General features: G+C 45.2%; 1 protein-coding gene across 1 annotated transcript; it reads left to right on the forward strand.

Moving 5' to 3' along the window:
- mis12 (MIS12 kinetochore complex component) lies at positions 1 to 1,143 on the forward strand. The gene is made up of 2 exons (XM_070834331.1): positions 1 to 421; positions 591 to 1,143. The coding sequence occupies exons 1-2, from the start codon at positions 2 to 4 to the stop codon at positions 858 to 860; spliced, it is 690 nt and encodes a 229-aa protein (XP_070690432.1). The 5' UTR covers position 1; the 3' UTR covers positions 861 to 1,143.
- Positions 1,144 to 2,241: the final 1,098 nt, after the last annotated feature.

Consider the following 2,241-nt stretch of genomic DNA (forward strand, 5'->3'; position numbering starts at 1 on the left):
CATGGCGCGGGAAACCGGAGAAGAAATGGAGATGGAGGCCCGAGGAGAAGTCGGCGAAGAGGCGGGCTGTCTCTCTCCCGCTACTTTAAAACTGTACGAGACACAGTTTTTCGGCTTCACCCCGCAGACCTGTATGTTGCGGGTCTACAGCGCCTTCCAGGACTGTCTGTACGACATTTTACCCGTCGTGGAGAAGGTGTGTGTGAGGCAGCTAAGCAAAGGCGAGTCTGACGGGGCGGAGGAGCTGCTCCGGGCCCGGGCCCGGGAGTGCAGCCGGAAGCTGCAGCAGTTCCTCGAAGAGCGGTTCAAGCAGCTGTCGGAGCGGATGGAGGCGCTGCTGGTCAACCGCTGCTTCTCCGTGCCGCCAAATGTCCTGCTGCCCGAGGACAAGTCACACCACAACCACCGCCAAGACCTACAGGTGGGTGGAGGAGGAGAAGCCACTGTCATGAGAGTTAAACAGGAGCTCTGCAGCAGTGACAGAGCTACACATCCCACTGTTCACCAATATGGATGTGAACACTTCCAGATTAAAGCTGCTGTAGAAAACTAACCTGTCTGTGGTCTGTCTGTGTCCCTGCTCCATCCAGGAGGTGCTGAGGATGGAGTCATCCCTTGCTGACCTCCAGAGAACCTACGAAGCGGAAGTCTGTGCCAGACAGGCCCTGCTGGCTGAGCTTGAGGAGCAGAGGGAGGTGCAGAAACAGCTGGATGGGGTCCTGATGTGGGTCAGAGAGCTCCAGGCGGCCTGGGTGAAGGAAGGTAACGGCAGCTTCCATGAAAGTTTCCGGCTGGTGACGGAGTCCGTAAAGAAGCTTCAGGAGGCAGTCGGGGAGGTCTGCACCAAGGCGCCTCATTGACCTGAACTCAAACACTTTAGTGGTTTATTCTGCTTTTACTGTGACTGATGGAGAAAAGAGAATTCAGAAGACATCAGTAGCAGTAAGGTTGACATAAAACAGTTTCTAGCTTTCACCTTGTGTGTAGATACTCAATCACCAATGAGTTAATGCTCCAAACTATGTAAATATTGTGAAACATGCCAACATTACTGTTCCTCAAGCACGGGGTTTCTTTTGAGACCTTTTAGCCAAATTAAAAAGATTTTCTTGACAGTAAATTGATTAAGAATGATGTCAGAACATGTGCGTCAATGGCTTTGTGAATATTTATCATAATTTAATCCCAATAAAACATACCTTTTGAAAAGACAGAACAGTAATACTGACTAACAATGTGAATAACAGAAAGGATTGATGTGTTTCTGTGTCTGTTCTGAGGTGGTTCAAACTCAACTCCATTTTCTCAACTTTTTTGGTTGTATTTTGATGGTGGTAATGTCTTTGCCATGGCCACTGCACTGGACTGTTGAGGTGTCCTAAAGGTTCCCAGCAGAGGGCGCTCTCTGCATGTTCGCATCACTCACCCTGCACAATCCATTCTCACTAGGTGTGTGGGACTGTTGTGTTTGGATGACTGATACTCAGTGTGCTGAAACATACATGTAGATGCCAATTTATTCAGTACACAAAGCTTAAACTATTGCAGTCTAATGCAGGAGTCCTGCTTTAAATCTTCTCTATGTGAACGGTATAAGTTCAGATTTTGTTGAAACTGTTACAGTAAACTCTATGATCATTTTGTAGGATGTAGTTTGTGGTGCAGCTAACCTGTAGTAAGGTAGCGTTATTTAGCCGACCCTTATTGGGAAGGACAAAATAATATAATGCATTACAATTCAACAGCACCACAAACCTTAATGAACATTGCAGATATTGTAGGACAGTTGTATTATACAGTCTGTGATTAGACAGTTCGTTGTAGCCAGTTGGATCCAATAAGATGAATATAACATTTTAAGCAAATTACAGATGGTTGGTGTTGGAACTGTGCAAAAATCAAAGCATGTAACACTGATGGAACATATGGAGCACATTTAATTTGTCTCCAAAGCAGTTTTTAGTAAGAGTTTCCTTGAGGGTTTGTCCAATACCTTTTGAATTATTGTAGCAGTTATTTTGAATTCTAATTAACTGGTTAACTGCACGCACTTGGCCGTACATTGTGAAAAACCAGTTTGGGGTTTGATATGAAATTAGTAGTAACACCATAACTATTGGTTCATACTGTACAACATACGACACCACTCTTGACGGAAACCAACCAATGTCCGAAGAGTAATAATAAAACCTACAGTCACATGTCACAGGTGTAAACAATAAGATTAATGGCTGGATTCCA

Source organism: Pempheris klunzingeri, chromosome 1 (assembly GCF_042242105.1).
Source record: "Pempheris klunzingeri isolate RE-2024b chromosome 1, fPemKlu1.hap1, whole genome shotgun sequence".
Taxonomy (NCBI): Eukaryota; Metazoa; Chordata; class Actinopteri; order Acropomatiformes; family Pempheridae; genus Pempheris; species Pempheris klunzingeri.